The sequence below is a fragment of the Procambarus clarkii genome, chromosome 67 (assembly GCF_040958095.1).
Source record: "Procambarus clarkii isolate CNS0578487 chromosome 67, FALCON_Pclarkii_2.0, whole genome shotgun sequence".
In the NCBI taxonomy this organism is placed as follows: Eukaryota; Metazoa; Arthropoda; class Malacostraca; order Decapoda; family Cambaridae; genus Procambarus; species Procambarus clarkii.
This window is the reverse complement of record NC_091216.1, coordinates 22,749,174-22,767,200: the sequence shown is the minus strand read 5'-3', so window position 1 is coordinate 22,767,200 and position 18,027 is coordinate 22,749,174. Positions and strand designations below refer to the sequence as shown.

General features: G+C 53.6%; 1 protein-coding gene across 1 annotated transcript; it reads right to left on the bottom strand.

The window, feature by feature from the left end:
* Positions 1–1,985: 1,985 nt before the first annotated feature.
* On the bottom strand, positions 1,986–11,806 carry LOC123753167 (adhesive plaque matrix protein-like). Its single transcript, XM_045735160.1, has 2 exons — positions 11,757–11,806; positions 1,986–3,882 (listed from the first exon to the last, which is right to left on the bottom strand). Exons 1-2 carry the CDS (start codon positions 11,804–11,806, stop codon positions 1,986–1,988), a joined length of 1,947 nt encoding a protein of 648 aa, XP_045591116.1.
* Between the last annotated feature and the right edge of the window lie 6,221 nt (positions 11,807–18,027).

Sequence of the window (18,027 nt, the reverse complement as noted above, 5' to 3'; positions counted from 1 at the left end):
CCACCTGTGAGGCATAGATGGTGTTCTGAGTGACCCAGAGAGCCACAGATGGGGTTCTGAGGGAACCAGAGAGCCACAGATGGTGTTATGAGTGACCCAGAGAGCCACAGATGGGGTTCTGAGTGACCAGAGAGCCACAGATGGGGATCTGAGGGACCAAGAAAGCCACAGATGGGGTTCTAAGTGACCCAGAGAGCCACAGATGGGGTTCTGGGGGAGCCAGAGAGCCACAGATGGTGTTCTGAGTGACCCAGAGAGCCACAGATGGGGTTCTGAGTGACCAGAGAGCCACAGATGGGGTTCTGAGGGACCAAGAAAGCCACAGATGGGGTTCTAAGTGATCAGAGAGCCACAGATGGGGTTCTGAGGGAGCCTGAGAGCCACAGATTGGGTTCTGAGGGAACCAGAGAGCCACAGATGGGGTTCTGAGTGACCCAGAGAGCCACAGATGGGGTTCTAAGTGACCAGAGAGCCACAGATGGAGTTCTGAGTGACCAGAGAGCCACAGATGGGGTTCTGTGGGACCAGAGAGCCACAGATGGGGTTCTGTGGGACCCAGAGAGCCACAGATGGGGTTCTGAGGGACCAAGAAAGCCACAGATGGGGTTCTGAGGGAGCCAGAGAGCCACAGATGGGGTTCTGAGTGACCAGAGAGCCACAGGTGGGGTTCTGAGGGAGCCAGAGAGCCACAGATGGGGTTCTGAGGAACCAGAGAGCCACAGATGGGGTTCTGAGTGACCAGAGAGCCACAGATGGGGTTCTGAGTGACCAGAGAGCCACAGATGGGGTTCTGAGTGACCAGAGAGCCACAGATGGTGTTCTGAGGGACCCAGAGAGCCACAGATGGGGTTCTGAGTGACCAGAGAGCCACAGATGGTGTTCTGAGGGACCCAGAGAGCCACAGATGGGGTTCTGAGGAACCAGAGAGCCACAGATGGGGTTCTGAGTGACCAGAGAGCCACAGATGGGGTTCTGAGTGACCAGAGAGCCACAGATGGTGTTCTGAGGGACCCAGAGAGCCACAGATGGGGTTCTGAGTGACCAGAGAGCCACAGATGGGGTTCTGAGTGACCAGAGAGCCACAGATGGGGTTCTGAGTGACCAGAGAGCCACAGATGGGGTTCTGAGTGACCAGAGAGCCACAGATGGGGTTCTGAGGGACCAGAGAGCCACAGATGGGGTTCTGAGTGACCAGAGAGCCACAGATGGGGTTCTGAGTGACCAGAGAGCCACAGATGGGGTTCTGAGTGACCAGAGAGCCACAGATGGGGTTCTGAGGGAGCCAGAGAGCCACAGATGGGGTTCTGAGTGACCAGAGAGCCACAGATGGGGTTCTGAGTGACCAGAGAGCCACAGATGGTGTTCTGAGTGACCAGAGAGCCACAGATGGTGTTCTGAGGGACCCAGAGAGCCACAGATGGGGTTCTAATGGACCCAGAGAGCCTCAGATGGGGTTCTGAGTGACCAGAGAGCCACAGATGGGGTTCTGAGTGACCAGAGAGCCACAGATGGTGTTCTGAGGGACCCAGAGAGCCACAGATGGGGTTCTAATGGACCCAGAGAGCCACAGATGGGGTTCTGAGGGAGCCAGAGAGCCACAGATCTAATGGTCACCATCTCCCAAGAACGTATTCTCCTGTGGTAGTGCAGATCACCCTACAGCCACTACTGGAGTTGGCAGCTCCTCCTGCACCCCCTCTTCTGGGACGGCCAGGGGCCCCCGGGAGCCCTTTACTAGGGTGGGAGGGGACCCTGAAAGCCACCACCGGGGCCACCACCGGGGGCCACCACCGGGGCCACCACCGGGGCCACCACCGGGGCCACCACCGGGGGCCACCACCGGGGCCACCACCTGGGCCACCACCGGGGCCACCACCTGGGCCACCGCCTGGGCCACCACCGGGGCCACGGCCGCCAACACTGTGTTTCGGGGTCGTGTTTCACAAAGTGCTGGCCTCTACACGGGAAAGAATCACGACTGTCACTCAAGACGAGAGTCCAATTTGTGAGGGAAACAGGTGAAAGGTAGGTGGAACAGTGGCAGGTGGAACAGTGGCAGGTGGAACAGTGGCAGGTGGAACAGTGGCAGGTGGAACACTGGTAGGTGGAACACTGGCAGGTGGAACAGTGGCAGGTGGAACAGTGGCAGGTGCAATATTGACAGAAGGAACACTGGCAGGTGGAACACTGGCAGAAGGAACATTGGCAGGTGGAACATTGGCAGGTGGAACACTGGCAGGTGGAACAGTGGCAGAAGGAACACTGGCAGGTGGAACACTGGCAGGTGGAACATTGGCAGGTGGAACACTGGCAGAAGGAACACTGGCAGGTGGAACAGTGGCAGGTGGAACACTGGCAGGTGGAACACTGGCAGGTGGAACACTGGCAGGTGGAACAGTGGCAGGTGGAACAGTGGCAGGTGGAACAGTGGCAGGTGGAATATTGACAGAAGGAACACTGGCAGGTGGAACACTGGCAGAAGGAACATTGGCAGGTGGAACACTGGCAGGTGGAACAGTGGCAGAAGGAACACTGACAGGTGGAACACTGGCAGGTGGAACATTGGCAGGTGGAACACTGGCAGAAGGAACACTGGCAGGTGGAACAGTGGCAGGTGGAACACTGGCAGGTGGAACACTGGCAGGTGGAACACTGGCATGTGGAACAGTGGCAGGTGGAACACTGGCAGGTGGAACATTGGCAGGTGGAACACTGGCAGGTGGAACACTAGCAGAAGGAACACTGGCATGTGGAACAGTGGCAGGTGGAACACTGGCAGGTGGAACATTGGCAGGTGGAACACTGGCAGGTGGAACAGTGGCAGGTGGAACACTGGCAGGTGGAACACTGGCAGAAGGAACACTGGCAGGTGGAACACTGGCTGGAGGAACACTGGCAGGTGGAACACTGGCAGGTGGAACACTGGCAGAAGGAACACTGGCAGGTGGAACAGTGGCAGGTGGAACACTGGCAGGTGGAACACTGGCAGGTGGAACACTGGCATGTGGAACAGTGGCATGTGGAACAGTGGCAGGTGGAACATTGGCAGGTGGAACACTGGCAGGTGGAACAGTGGCAGGTGGAACAGCGGCAGGAGGAACACTGGCAGGTGGAACACTGGCAGGTGGAACAGTGGCAGGTGGAACACTGGCAGGTGGAACACTGGCAGGTGGAACAGTGGCAGAAGGAACACTGGCAGGTGGAACACTGGCAGGAGGAACACTGGCAGGTGGAACACTGGCAGGTGGAACACTGGCAGAAGGAACATTGGCAGGTGGAACATTGGCAGGTGGAACACTGGCAGGTGGAACACTGGCATGTGGAACAGTGGCACGTGGAACAGTGGCAGGTGGAACAGTGGCAGGAGGAACACTGACAGGAGGAACACTGGCAGGTGGAACAGTGGCACGTGGAACAGTGGCAGGTGGAACAGTGGCAGGTGGAACAGTGGCAGGTGGAACACTGGTAGGTGGAACAGTGGCAGGTGTAACAGTGGCAGGTGTAACACGGGCAGGTGGAACAGTGGTAGGTGGAACACTGGCAGGTGGAACAGTGGCAGGAGGAACACTGACAGGTGGAACAGTGGCAGGTGGAACAGTAGCAGGTGTAACACTGGCAGGTGGAACATTGGCAGGTGGAACACTGACAGGAGGAACACTGGCAGGTGGAACACTGGTAGGTGGAACACTGGCAGGAGGAACACTGGCAGGTGGAACAGTGGCAGGTGTAACACTGGCAGGTGGAACACTGGTAGGTGGAACAGTGGCAGGTGTAACACTGGCAGGTGGAACACTGGTAGGTGGAACAGTGGCAGGTGGAACACTGGCAGGTGGAACAGTGGTAGGTGGAACACTGGCAGGTGGAACAGTGGCAGGAGGAACACTGGCAGGTGGAACAGTGGCGGCCTAAAATATGGCCAGAACTATTGGACTACAGACGGTAGGGAAGACGTTCTGAGAGTATACCTGTAGTATACCTGTAGTATACCTGGAGAGGATTTCTAGAGTTCCTCTACTCCACAAGCCTGGTCCCTTCTGATAACTTGGTCCAACAGGCTGTTGTGGCGGTCATGGGACCCACACTGTTGTGGTCATACACACACACACACACACACACCCACACCCACACACACACACACACACAAACACACACACACACACACACACACACACACACACACACACACACACACACACACACACACACACACACACGCACACACGCACAAATAACGATAGTATTGTCCTCACACAAATATTGTCTTTGTAATATTGTTCTAAAATGTCTCCACATTTTTCCATGTCTCTTCAGTGAGTCATAACTTTGGCCCTTCACTAATGAGCGAAAAAAAGGTGTAAAAACGAAGATGAGAGACGGAGTGTAGCTTGTGCTTGAGCGAGTGCTTGTAACGATGTGTCCTCGGTCCTGGTGGGTGTAACTGGCACCTTTCTTGGGGTGTAGAAGAGGTGTAAGAGCGGCCTCTTCCAGGTGTATCTTGCTGGCAGGTGTAGCAAGGTGCCCAGGGGATTCCTGGATAATCCTCAGAGATTATCGGGAAAGTGGCTACTTGACTTCAACCCGGAGAAATGCAAGGTGATGCACAATTTGGAAGGTCTCGGGAGGTTCTGTTTATACCTATGAAATGACAGGAAAACGACTCCTTGAAGCAGCGAAGACTGTATGTCTGTAGCGTTTTAAAAGCACTACAATAACCTGTGGTTGATTGTTCAATAAACCTTTGAACTATATGTTTAACACATCTCTCACCCTGTCCATGGAGGACAGAAGAAAATGTATATATGCTGGTTAGCATTGTAAATGTCCGGCCACGTCTGTGGTAGAAACCCCCCCCCCCCAAAAAACATACACAGGCGTCAATATATCACCAACAGCACATACGACAGTGGCAGTCATAGGGAGAGCATTTAGGAATCTATGGAGCGAATCTATACGTCATTTTCACGACGTATGCGAGGAAAAGTTTAATATATTCTATATTTTCCCAATTTTTGAGGGACGTTACGCTAATTCGACGGACGGAGCTATATGTTGGCTTCAAGGCCTTTGGGACTTTTAGGCTTTTAGGACTTTTAGGCTTTTAGGACAAGGGCTGGGTTCGAACCCCGGCCGTCGACGTGGCACCGATGCCAAACTGCTCGCACTGTTAACCAGGAGTATAGGGGGGGAGGGGGGGAGGGGGGGAGGGGGGAGGGGGGGAGGGGGGGAGGGGGGGGGAAGGGGGGGAGGGGGGGAGGGGGGGGAGGGGGGGAAGGGGGGTGGGGGGGGTGGGGGGGTGGGGGGGGTGGGGGGGAGGGGGGAGGGGGAGGGGGGGAGGGTTGTAAACCGACTGGCGGATTGTGTGCCAGTGAAAACTAGCATGGAGAGTCTACCCGTCTTAAGATGAGTTATGGGACGGGTGGGGGGGAGGGGGGGGGAAGACGGGGACTCTACTTGGTAGACACAGTCGACTACTCTTGTACCAACTTTGTGTACAACAGACATGAACAGACACAGAACCAGACAGAGAATGAGAGAGCGTGACACACACACACACACACACACACACACACACACACACACACACACACACACACACACACCACACACACACACACACACACACACACACACACACACACACCACACACACACACACACACACACACACACACACACACACACCACACACACACCACACACACACACACACACACACACACACACACACACACACACACACACCACACACACACACACCACACACACACACACACACTCACACACACCACACACACACACACACACACACACACACACACACACACACACACACACACACACACACACACAGACTTAACAAACCAACAAACAAAAATATGGGCAGTAATTAGTGGCGTCAGCTTCAGATGTCTTTTATAATCTGCGGACCTGTTGGGGGGGGGGCGTGGGGGGGAGTGGTGGGGAGTGGTGGGGCGTGGTGGGGCGTGGTGGGGCGTGGTGGGGCGTGGTGGGGCGTGGTGGGGCGTGGTGGGGAGTGGTGGGGAGTGGTGGGGCGTGGTGGGGAGTGGTGGGGCGTGGTGGGGAGTGGTGGGGAGTGGTGGGGAGTGGTGGGGAGTGGTGGGGAGTGGTGGGGCGTGGTGGGGCGTGGTGGGGCGTGGTGAGGAGTGGTGGGGAGTGGTGGGGAGTGGTGGGGAGTGGTGGGGCGTGGTGGGGCGTGGTGGGGCGTGGTGAGGAGTGGTGGGGCGTGGTGGGGCGTGGTGGGGAGTGGTGGGGAGTGGTGGGGAGTGGTGGGGCGTGGTGGGGCGTGGTGGGGCGTGGTGAGGAGTGGTGGGGAGTGGTGGGGAGTGGTGGGGAGTGGTGGGGCGTGGTGGGGCGTGGTGAGGAGTGGTGGGGAGTGGTGGGGCGTGGTGGGGCGTGGTGGGGCGTGGTGGGGCGTGGTGGGGCGTGGTGGAGGGGAGGAAGAGGGAGTGAAGAGAAAGACAGACAAATGAAAGAGAATATAAGAAATCAAAGAGAGTGAGAGTGAGAGATTGAGGGAGAGGGTGTGAAGAGGGGAGGAAGTAACAGGAGGATAAAGGTAAGACAAGGTAAAAATGACAGTAGGGAGGGGAGTGAGCTGGCTGAGGGGGAGAGGCTGAGGGGAGAGAGAGAGAGAGAGAGAGAGAGAGAGAGAGAGAGAGAGAGAGAGAGAGAGAGAGAGAGAGAGAGAGAGAGAGAGAGAGAGAGAGAGAGAGAGAGAGAGAGACAGAGAGAGAGAGAGAGACAGAGAGAGAGAGAGAGAGAGAGAGAGAGAGAGAGAGAGAGACAGAGAGAGAGAGAGAGAGAGAGAGAGAGAGAGAGACAGAGAGAGAGACAGAGAGAGAGAGAGACAGAGAGAGAGAGAGAGACAGAGAGAGAGAGAGACAGAGAGAGAGAGACAGAGAGAGAGAGACAGAGAGAGAGAGAGAGAGAGAGAGAGAGAGAGAGAGAGAGAGAGAGAGAGAGAGAGAGAGAGAGAGAGAGAGAGAGAGAGAGAGAGAGAGAGAGAGAGAGAGAGAGACAGAAACTGACAGAGAGAGCGAGAGGAAAAAATCGAGCATACGTGTGTGTGTGTGTGCTCACCTAATTGTGCTTGCGGGGGTTGAGCTCTGGCTCTTTGGTCCCGCCTCTCAACCGTCAATCAACTGGTGTACAGGTTCCTGAGCCTACTGGGCTCTATCATATCTCCACTTGAAACTGTGTATGGAGTCAGCCTCCACCACATCACTTCCTAGTGCATTCCATTTATTAACTACTCTGACACTGAAGAAGTTCTTTCTAACGTCTCTGTGGCTCATGTGGGTCCTCAGTCGCCTCATGTGTCCCCTTGTTCGTGTCCCACCCGTGTTTAATTATCCCCCCCGCCCCGCCCCCGAGCGCCCCCCCCCCCACACAGTCATTCAGAAGACATGGGGAGCCTTACAGCGCCTGGGATTAAGTACTTACTAACACAGTATAGATAAAAAAATATAAAAAAAGGTTATAGGAACACGGGGGGTGGGGGTGGCGTGGGGAGGGGGAAGGAGGAGTTGGGGTGGGGGGGAGGAAGAGGAGGGGAGGTGCAGGGGGGGGGGAGGTGGAGTGGGAAATTTGAGCCAAAAAGGAGTTAGTTGGGAAGAGGGGGGTAGGAGGGGGGGGGAGGTTTGGCTAGACCAGGGCTCTCAATATCGGGTTTATTTCCAGGAGTTTCTGCCCGATTTGACAGCCGGCCAAACCCCGTCACTTGTGTACATCTTGGGAGTCCCGTCCCCAGGTCACCCTAGTGGTGTGTGGCACTGTCTTGGTCCCCAGGTCACCCTAGTGGTGTGTGGCACTGTCTTGGTCCCCAGGTCACCCTAGTGGTGTGTGGCACTGTCTTGGTCCCCAGGTCACCCTAGTGGTGTGTGGCACTGTCTTGGTCCCCAGGTCACCCTAGTGGTGTGTGGCACTGTCTTGGTCCCCAGGTCACCCTAGTGGTGTGTGGCACTGTCTTGGTCCCCAGGTCACCCTAGTGGTGTGTGGCACTGTCTTGGTCCCCAGGTCACCCTAGTGGTGTGTGGCACTGTCTTGGTCCCCAGGTCACCCTAGTGGTGTGTGGCACTGTCTTGGTCCCCAGGTCACCCTAGTGGTGTGTGGCACTGTCTTGGTCCCCAGGTCACCCTAGTGGTGTGTGGCACTGTCTTGGCCCCCAGGTCACCCTAGTGGTGTGTGGCACTGTCTTGGCCCCCAGGTCACCCTAGTGGTGTGTGGCACTGTCTTGGTCCCCAGGTCACCCTAGTGGTGTGTGGCACTGTCTTGGTCCCCAGGTCACCCTAGTGGTGTGTGGCACTGTCTTGGTCCCCAGGTCACCCTAGTGGTGTGTGGCACTGTCTTGGTCCCCAGGTCACCCTAGTGGTGTGTGGCACTGTCTTGGTCCCCAGGTCACCCTAGTGGTGTGTGGCACTGTCTTGGTCCCCAGGTCACCCTAGTGGTGTGTGGCACTGTCTTGGTCCCCAGGTCACCCTAGTGGTGTGTGGCACTGTATTGGCCCCCAGGTCACCCTAGTGGTGTGTGGCACTGTCTTGGCCCCCAGGTCACCCTAGTGGTGTGTGGCACTGTCTTGGTCCCCAGGTCACCCTAGTGGTGTGTGGCACTGTCTTGGTCCCCAGGTCACCCTAGTGGTGTGTGGCACTGTCTTGGTCCCCAGGTCACCCTAGTGGTGTGTGGCACTGTCTTGGTCCCCAGGTCACCCTAGTGGTGTGTGGCACTGTCTTGGTCCCCAGGTCACCCTAGTGGTGTGTGGCACTGTCTTGGTCCCCAGGTCACCCTAGTGGTGTGTGGCACTGTCTTGGTCCCCAGGTCACCCTAGTGGTGTGTGGCACTGTCTTGGTCCCCAGGTCACCCTAGTGGTGTGTGGCACTGTCTTGGTCCCCAGGTCACCCTAGTGGTGTGTGGCACTGTCTTGGTCCCCAGGTCACCCTAGTGGTGTGTGGCACTGTCTTGGTCCCCAGGTCACCCTAGTGGTGTGTGGCACTGTCTTGGTCCCCAGGTCACCCTAGTGGTGTGTGGCACTGTCTTGGTCCCCAGGTCACCCTAGTGGTGTGTGGCACTGTCTTGGTCCCCAGGTCACCCTAGTGGTGTGTGGCACTGTCTTGGTCCCCAGGTCACCCTAGTGGTGTGTGGCACTGTCTTGGTCCCCAGGTCACCCTAGTGGTGTGTGGCACTGTCTTGGTCCCCAGGTCACCCTAGTGGTGTGTGGCACTGTCTTGGTCCCCAGGTCACCCTAGTGGTGTGTGGCACTGTCTTGGCCCCCAGGTCACCCTAGTGGTGTGTGGCACTGTCTTGGTCCCCAGGTCACCCTAGTGGTGTGTGGCACTGTCTTGGTCCCCAGGTCACCCTAGTGGTGTGTGGCACTGTCTTGGTCCCCAGGTCACCCTAGTGGTGTGTGGCACTGTCTTGGTCCCCAGGTCACCCTAGTGGTGTGTGGCACTGTCTTGGTCCCCAGGTCACCCTAGTGGTGTGTGGCACTGTCTTGGTCCCCAGGTCACCCTAGTGGTGTGTGGCACTGTCTTGGTTCCCAGGTCACCCTAGTGGTGTGTGGCACTGTCTTGGTCCCCAGGTCACCCTAGTGGTGTGTGGCACTGTCTTGGCCCCCAGCTCACCCTAGTGTTCAACCCCCCTATCCTAGTGTTCAACCCCCCTATCCTAGTGTTCAACCCCCCATCCTAGTGTTCAACCCCCCCATCCTAGTGTTCAACCCCCCTATCCTAGTGTTCAACCCCCCCTATCCTAGTGTTCAACCCCCCTATCCTAGTGTTCAACCCCCCTATCCTAGTGTTCAACCCCCCTATCCTAGTGTTCAACCCCCCTATCCTAGTGTTCAACCCCCCTATCCTAGTGTTCAACCCCCCTATCCTAGTGTTCAACCCCCCTATCCTAGTGTTCAACCCCCCATCCTAGTGTTCAACCCCCCCATCCTAGTGTTCAACCCCCCTATCCTAGTGTTCAACCCCCCCTATCCTAGTGTTCAACCCCCCTATCCTAGTGTTCAACCCCCCTATCCTAGTGTTCAACCCCCCTATCCTAGTGTTCAACCCCCCTATCCTAGTGTTCAACTCCCCTATCCTAGTGTTCAACCCCCCCCCCATCCTAGTGTTCAACCCCCCTATCCTAGTGTTCAACCCCCCATCCTAGTGTTCAACCCCCTATCCTAGTGTTCAACCCCCCTATCCTAGTGTTCAACCCGCCTATCCTAGTGTTCAACCCCCTATCCTACAATATAAGCTGGGCAGAATCTGCTCTCAAATTCTGGCCATAATGTTTGTGTGGCCGGGCCCTCAGGGATGCCCTGGGAAGCTGTTCGGAAAAATGCATTACCCAGGAGACACCAGAGCCAGGGCCAGGGTGAGCCAGGGCCAGGGTGAGCCCAGGGCCAGGGTGAGCCCAGGGCCAGGGTGTGCCTAGGGCCAGGGTGAGCCCAGGGCCAGGGTGAGCCCAGGGCCAGGGTGAGCCCAGGGCCAGGGTGTGCCTAGGGCCAGGGTGAGCCCAGGGCCAGGGTGAGCCAGGGCCAGGGTGTGCCTAGGGCCAGGGTGAGCCCAGGGCCAGGGTGTGCCTAGGGCCAGGGTGAGCCCAGGGCCAGGGTGAGCCAGGGCCAGGGTGTGCCTAGGGCCAGGGCGAGCCCAGGGCCAGGGTGAGCCCAGGGCCAGGGTGTGCCTAGGGCCAGGGTGTGCCTAGGGCCAGGGTGAGCCAGGGCCAGGGTGTGCCTAGGGCCAGGGTGAGCCCAGGGCCAGGGTGAGCCCAGGGCCAGGGTGTGCCGAGGGCCAGAGTGAGCCCAGGGCCAGGGTGTACCGAGGGCCAGAGTGAGCCAGGGCCAGGGTGTGCCTAGGGCCAGGGTGAGCCCAGGGCCAGGGTGTGCCGAGGGCCACAGTGAGCCCAGGGCCAGGGTGTACCGAGGGCCAGGGTGAGCCCAGGGCCAGGGTGTGCCTGGGCCAGGGTGAGCCTGGGCCAGGGTGTGCCGAGGGCCAGGGTGTTATATATGTTATAGGGGCCAAACGCCATATACGTTATAGGGACCACACGCCATATATGTTATAGGGACCACACACACCATACATGTTACAGGGAGCCACACACCATATATGTTATAGGGGCCAAACGCCATATATGTTATAGGGACCACACGCCATATATGTTATAGAGGCCACACACACCATACATGTTACAGGGAGCCACACACCATATATGTTATATGGGCTACACACCATATATATTATAGAGGCCACACACACCATATATGTTATAGGGGCCACGAGTCATAACCATACCGGCAGGTTTGATCTCCACACACACGTGTGGACCACAGTCAATACCTCCAAGAGGCTCAATATATGTTTATGGTAATATTGTCCAGAGAGATGTTCAGTGGAAGGACACCCGCCGGAGACTTGTTAGTTTGCTGGTCGGGCGTCTGGTGGGGGGCGGCGGGGGGCGGAGTACCCCTTAGGGAAGAGTAGCAAATGGTAGAGAAGGGGGGGGGGAGGGTGAGAGAGGTGTGAGAGAGGGGGGTGAGAGAGGTGTGAGAGAGGGGGGTGAGAGAGGTGTGAGAGAGGGGTGAGAGAGGGGAGAGAGTACCGCCGCCCGGCCAGAGATTAGTGACCCCATTACACCCCCACGCACCATTTTCTTTCAATTACTTCTCATATTTATTACCCTGAAGTCACCCTGGGTGACCGCTGGTCCCTCTAGGTCACCCTAGTTAACCCTTACACTCGGTAACTCACCTTGAGTCACCCTCTACCCCCCTAGGATGCTCCGCGTCGCCTTGGGCCATCCTTATCACCCTAAGGACATCCTCAAGTATTTAGGGTGATACTATATGCCCCTTAAAGCCACCACCCCTTGCACCCTTGGCCATGTCGGCGTCCTCTCTAGGATAGTAGGTCGTCCTCACCCTTCTTTTATCACTCTGGTTCACCTTCCTCCCTCACCCCAGGGTAAAGGGTGTGTCCTGGCCCCAGGGAAGGGTGACATCACTCACTATACACCATCTTGCATCCCACTTAAGTGTGATGTCACTCAATAACTCTCACATTAATTGGCAGTAATGGTGTCATTAATTTCCCCTGATTACTGTGACGGGTGTGTGTGGGGGTCACTGTACGTGGGAGGTGTGTGTGTGGGGGTCACTGTACGTGGGAGGTGTGTGGGGGGCCAATGTACGTGGGAGGTGTGTGTGGGCCACTGTACGTGGGAGGTGTGTGTGGGCCACTGTACGTGGGAGGTGTGTGTGGGCCACTGTACGTGGGAGGTGTGTGTGGGCCACTGTACGTGGGAGGTGTGTGTGGGGGGGTTGCCGTGTAAACAGTGTATTAGGGGAGTACAACTAGGAGAGTACACAGTAGGGACAGGCGCCAGCAGACGGAGACGCCAATATACGATGAAGGGAAACTACTTCCCTATAACGTCCAGAGAAGAGACCTGCGAGTGGACATATCACCACACCTGACTCCTGAGGCCAGGGTGTGTGTGTGTGTGTGTGTGTGTGTGTGTGTGTGTGTGTGTGTGTGTGTGTGTGTGTGTGTGTGTGTGTGTGTGTGTGTGTGTGTGTGTGTGTGTACTCACCTAGTAGTGCTTGCGGGGGTTGAGCTCTGGCTCTTTGGTCCCGCCTCTCAACCGTCAATCAACTGGTGTACAGGTTCCTGAGCCTACTGGGCTCTGTCATATCTACATTTAAAACTGTGTATGGAGTCAGCCTCCACCACATCACTGCCTAATGCATTCCACCTGTTAACTACTCTGACACTGAAAAAGTTCTTTCTAACGTCCCTGTGGCTCATTTGGGTACTCAGTTTCCACCTGTGTCCCCTTGTTCGCGTACCACCCGTGTTAAACAGTTTATGTTTATCTACCCTATCAATTCCTCTGAGAATTTTGTATGTAGTGATCATGTCTCCCCTACCTCTTCTGTCTTCCAGTGTCGTGAGGTTCAGTTCCAGTAATCTTTTCTCATAGCTCATTCCTCTCAGCTCAGGAACTAGTCTGGTGGCATAACTCTGAACCTTTTCTAACTTCGTTTTGTGTTTGACTAGATGTGGACTCCATGCTGGGGCAGCATACTCCAGTGTTGGTCTGACATGTGTGGTATACAAGGTTCTGAATGATTCCTTACAAAAGTTTCTGAAGGCTGTTCTTATGGTCGCCAGTCTTGTATACGCCGCTGATGTTATTATTTTGATGTGGCCTTGACAGGTCTGGTGTGATATCAACTCCCAGATCTTTCTCTCTTCCTGACTGTTGAAGTTCTTCTCCCAACTGGTACCTTGTATTTGGCCTCCTGCTCCCTACGCCTATCTTCATCACTTTGCACTTGCTCGAATTAAACTCTAGTAGCCATTTGTTGGAACATTCCTTCAGTCTGTCCAGGTCATCCTGTAGCCTCTTTCAGTCCTCTTCAATCTTAATCCTTCACATAATTTTATCATCATCAGCAAACATCGAGAGGAATGAGTCTATACCCTCTGGAAGATCATTCACGTATAATAGAAACAGGATAGGTCCGAGTACAGAACCCTATGGGACTCCGCTGGTGACATCACGCCAGTCCGAGGTTTCACCCCTCACAGTACCTCTCTGCTTCCTGTTGATCAGGTACTCCCTTATCCAATAGAGCACTCTACTGTTTACTCCAGCTTGTTTCTCCAACTTATGCAACAGTCTCTTATAGCGTATTGTGTCAAAACCTTTCTGGCAGTCCAAGAAAATGCAGTCTGTCCACCCTTCTCTTTCTTGCTTAATGTTTGTTGAATGGTCATAGAATTATATTAAACCTGTGAGACACGACTTGCCTTCCCTGAACCCATGCTGGTGACGTGTTACAAAGTCCCTTCTCTCCAGGTGTGCTACCAGGCTTTTTCTCACGATCTTCTCCATCATCTTGCATGGTATACAAGTTAAGGCCACTGGCCTGTAGTTTAGGGCCTCTTGCCTATCCCAATTTTTTGTAGATTGGGACTACGTTATCTGTCTTCCAATTTTCTGGTAGGTCTCCCATTCCCAGTGACTTGTTATAGACCTTAGATAGTGGCACGCAAAGTACTTCGGCTCCCTCCTTTAGCATCCATGGTGAGATTCCATCAGGTCCAACAGCCTTAGTCACTTCTAGATCAAGCAGATATCTCCTAACCTCATCTCTGGTAATTTCACTATCTTCCAAGTCTGCTTGGTTTATCGCCACCTCTCTTAGTTCAGGGACTTCCCCTTGCTCTATTGAGAAGACCTCCTGGAATATCTTGTTGAGTTCTTCACACACCTCTTTGTCATTCTCTGTGTACCCATCCTCTCCCTTTTTTCAATTTCATCACCTGTTCTTGCACTGTTGTTTTCCTCCTGATGTGGCTGTACAGCAGTTTTAGTTGGGTCTGGGCTTTACCTGCTGTCATTTTCACACTGCCTCTGTTTCTCTCCTCACACAGAGGTACCCATTTCTGGCCCTCTGGTATCTCTCCCTGCTCTCTGGTGTCCTGTTATCTCTGTAGTTTCTCCATGCCCTTGTGCTTAGCTGCCTTGCTTCCTCACATGCCTTAGTGATCCACGGATTCCCCCCTTTTGCTTACCTGTTTTTTTTTTCTGGGCCGTGATAAACCTGTTTTCTGCCTCCTGACACGTCTGGGTGATATAGTCCATCATGCCTCCTATGGTATTCCTGTTAGAAATTGACTAATCTCATCAAAGTTTCCCCTTCGGTATTCCAGCCTTTAACTATTCGGTCCATTCCTTGGATGGGTTTCACTTCCACCAGATACTCAAAAGTTATGACACTGGTCACTCATGTCTATGGGGGGTTCTGATTTGACTTCCCTTATGCCTGACTCGTTCAGGGTGAATGGCAGATAGAGTCTGGCTGGTTCATCATTCTCTTTCATTCTCTTGTGGGGCCCCTTGACATGTTGGCATAGAAAGTTTCTTGTCGCTACGTCTAATAGTTTAGCTCTCCATGTTTCTGTCCCTCCGCGTGTTCTCTATTTTCCCAGTCTATTTTTCCGTGGTTGAAGTCACCCATAACCAACAGATTAGATTTCTTCCTGCAGGCGAGAGAAGCCGCTCTCTCTATTATGTTAATGGTTGCCACGTTGTTCCTGTCATACTCGTGTCTGGGTCTTCTGTCATTTAACGGGGGGAGGAGGGGGGGGGGGGTATATTACTACTGTCATTATCCTTGGTCCTCCCATTGTCATAGTCTCTGTGGACTATGTAGTCTCTGAAATCTTCACATCCCGGGATGTCCATCTCTTCGAAACTCCATGACTTCCTTATCAGGTGTGTGAGTGAGTGTGTAAGTGTGAGTGTATGAGTGTGTGAGTGTATGAGTGAGTGAGAGCGTGGACACAGAGCACACTGCAGTAATTATAACCCGAGGCTTTGCGTCCTACAAACTTGTGCAGAGACAAACTTGTCAAAGGAATGGTATAATGACCGTAACTACCCCATTACCCCTCCCCCCCCCCCCCCACACTCACACACCAGCCATGCCCAGGATCCTGCCCCAACCCCCCCATAACCCACCACCCTCCCCCTTCACCCGCGCCCCAAACACCACGCCCATACCACCACATACCCAAAGCCCGCCAGGGGGAGCCCCGGGCACCACCGGAGAGCCCGGGGTACAAGACGAACTAACCAGGGGTTCGACGTAGCGGGGTGGACAGTGGTTGAATGTATCCACGGAGCCAAGTTTATAAGTTTTTAATCCCTGGTCGAGTTAGACCGAAGCTGTTCACAGTCAAAACATCAAAGAGGATGTTTAAACTTTTCCTATCTATACAAGTTTCTGGTCCTCCCTCAGGACACTTTCTCCTTAAAAACACCACCTTTGAAAAATGTCAGCCACAACCCCGCCAGTTTGGGGGACATGCCTATATATATATATCGCGGGGAGGGGGGGAGGAGGGGGTGGGGGTGGTGTTTGTGTCAGTGGTGGGTCGAGCAGGGTGTGTGTGTGTGTGTGTGTGTGTGTTTACTAGTTGTGTACTAGTTGTGTTTTTACGGGGGTTGAGCTTTGCTCTTTCGGCCCGCCTCTCAACTGTCAATCAACTGTTTACTAACTACTTTTTTTTTTTTTTTTTTTTTTTTTTCCCACACCACACACACACACACACACCAGGAAGCAGCCCGTGACAGCTGACTAACTCCCAGGTACCTATTTACTGCTAGGTAACAGGGGCATTGAGGGTGAAAGAAACTTTGCCCATTTGTTTCTGCCTCGTGCGGGAATCGAACCCGCGCTACAGAATTACGAATCCCGCGCGCTATCCACCAGGCTACGAGGCCCCTGTGTGTGTGTGTGTGTGTGTGTGTGTGTGTGTGTGTGTGTGTGTGTGTGTGTGTGTGTGTGTGTGTGTGTGTGTGTGCGTGTGTGTGTGTGTGTAATTACCTAAGTGTAATTACCTAAGTGTAGTTACAGGATGAGAGCTACGCTCGTGGTGTCCCGTCTTCCCAGCACTCTTTGTCATATAACACTTTGAAACTACTGACGGTCTTGGCCTCCACCACCTTCTCCCCTAACTTGTTCCAACCGTCTACCACTCTATTTGCGAAGGTGAATTTTCTTATATTTCTTCGGCATCTGTGTTTAGCTAGTTTAAATCTATGACCTCTTGTTCTTGAAGTTCCAGGTCTCAGGAAATCTTCCCTATCGATTTTATAAATTCCTGTTACTATTTTGTATGTAGTGATCATATCACCTCTTTTTCTTCTGTCTTCTAGTTTTGGCATGTTTAATTCTTCTAATCTCTCCTCGTAGCTCTTACCCTTCAGTTCTGGGAGCCACTTAGTAGCATGTCTTTGCACCTTTTCCAGTTTGTTGATGTGCTTCTTAAGATATGGGCACCACACAACCGCTGCATATTCTAGCTTTGGCCTAACAAAAGTCGTGAACAATTTCTTTAGTGTATCGCCATCCATGTATTTAAATGCAATTCTGAAGTTAGAAAGCATAGCATAGGCTCCTTGCACAATATTCTTTATGTGGTCCTCAGGTGATAGTTTTCTATCTAGAACCACTCCTAGATCTCTTTCTTTATCAGAATTCTTTAAAGATTTCTCACATAATATATAGGTTGTGTGGGGTCTATGTTCTCCTATTCCACATTCCATAACATGACATTTATTAACATTAAATTCCATTTGCCAAGTGGCGCTCCATATACTTATTTTGTCCAGGTCATCTTGAAGGGCATGACAATCATCTAAGTTTCTTATCCTTCCTATTATCTTAGCATCATCAGCAAACATGTTCATATAATTCTGCATACCAACTGGTAGATCATTTATGTAGACAATAAACATCACTGGTGCAAGAACTGAACCCTGTGGTACTCCACTTGTGACATTTCTCCATTCCGATACATTGTCTCTGATTACTGCCCTCATTTTTCTATTAGTCAGAAAATTTTTCATCCATGATAGAAGCTTACCTGTCACCCCTCCAATATTTTCCAGTTTCCAGAACAACCTCTTATGTGGAACTCTGTCGAAAGCCTTTTTTAGGTCCAGATAGATGCAGTCAACCCAACCATCTCTTTCCTGTAATATTTCTGTGGCTCGATCATAGAAACTGAGTAAATTCGATACACAGGATCTTCCAGATCGAAAACCATACTGTCTGTCTGATATCATATCATTTCTCTCCAGGTGTTCTACCCATTTAGTTTTTATTAGTTTTTCCAATACTTTCACTATTACACTTGTCAATGATACAGGTCTATAATTGAGCCACTCCTCCTCTACACTATCCCTCACCACTCCTCTACACTACCCCTCACCTCTCCTCTATACTATCCCTCACCACTCCTCTACACTACCCCCTCACCACTCCTCTACACTACCCCCTCACCACTCCTCTACACTATCCCTCACCACTCCTCTACACTACCCCCTCACCACTCCTCTACACTACCCCTCACCACTCCTCTACACTACCCCTCACCACTCCTCTACACTATCCCTCACCACTCCTCTACACTATCCCTCACCACTCCTCTACACTACCCCCTC

Bases quoted from the DNA above. Each gene is read 5' to 3' on its own strand.
- LOC123753167 (XM_045735160.1), bottom strand. From the start codon at position 11,806: ATGGCCCAAGGCGACGCGGAGCATCCTAGGGGGGTAGAGGGTGACTCA. The intron at 3,883-11,756 runs GTGAGTTACCGA...TCCACCTGCCAG, and splicing joins GGGGTAGAGGGTGACTCAAG to TGTTCCTCCTGCCACTGTTC.